Source organism: Aptenodytes forsteri, unplaced genomic scaffold (assembly GCF_000699145.1).
Source record: "Aptenodytes forsteri isolate BGI_AS27 unplaced genomic scaffold, ASM69914v1 Scaffold390, whole genome shotgun sequence".
In the NCBI taxonomy this organism is placed as follows: domain Eukaryota; kingdom Metazoa; phylum Chordata; class Aves; order Sphenisciformes; family Spheniscidae; genus Aptenodytes; species Aptenodytes forsteri.
The window spans coordinates 272,778-273,478 of record NW_008795631.1 but is presented as its reverse complement, the minus strand read 5'-3'; the positions used below and the strand labels follow the sequence as shown (position 1 = coordinate 273,478).

General features: G+C 68.6%; 1 protein-coding gene across 1 annotated transcript in view; it reads right to left on the bottom strand.

The window, feature by feature from the left end:
- LOC103901576 overlaps positions 1 to 694 on the bottom strand; it is a 10,399-nt gene extending 9,705 nt beyond the window's left edge. The window contains exons 1-2 of the mRNA XM_009282483.1: positions 464 to 694; positions 254 to 364 (exon numbers count right to left, since the gene is read on the bottom strand). Of these exons, the coding sequence (XP_009280758.1) occupies positions 254 to 364; positions 464 to 694 (342 nt within the window). The remainder of the gene's footprint in view (positions 1 to 253; positions 365 to 463) is intronic.
- Between the last annotated feature and the right edge of the window lie 7 nt (positions 695 to 701).

Here is a 701-nt window from a genome sequence, read left to right as displayed (position 1 = left end):
CCTCTCCCCTCTCCGTCTCTGGCACCGCCGGGGGACGTGTTCAGCCGCCAGCGCCGTCCGTGCGTCCGTCCTGCTGTGAGGATGTCGGGGGGTGTGGGGCCGCAGCCGTAGCCCCCTCCCCACCCCCAAGCACGCGTCTCTGTGTGTGTGTGACAGCGGGTGGCACGGGAACGAGGAGGATGTGCGGGGACCACACGCGTCTGTGTCCATCCGGGTGGGAGCGTGCTGCCGGCCCCGGTTACGTGCTCCTCACGGACAGGTCCCCCGAGGGATCCGCGTACTTGAGGGCCACCAACGGCGTGTAGAGGCGGTTGGTTTGCGTGCGGAAAGCCGGACGCCTGGCTCCGATCACGTTCACGATCGCCTGCGAGCGGAGAGGCGGGGCTCAGGGCCGTCGTGGGGCCGGGAACGGCTCTCCCAGAGCCCCTCCAGAAGCTCCCCCCAACTCCTCCCAGCGCCACACCTCGGCCACGGCGCTGGGGCTTTGCCCCAGTGTGGTGAAGATCTCGTGGGAAGCCGGCAAGTACACGTCCTTGAAATACCGCACGGTAGCCGGGTCGGTGCCGGGAAACTCGGAGCGTGAAACCTCCTCCATCAGCTTCAGCTCGAAATCCGTGTTCACGGGGCCCGGTTCCACCATGGAGACACTGCGGGGCCGGAGCGGGTGCTCGGGGTGGGGGTCCAGAGCCACCATTGGGCCC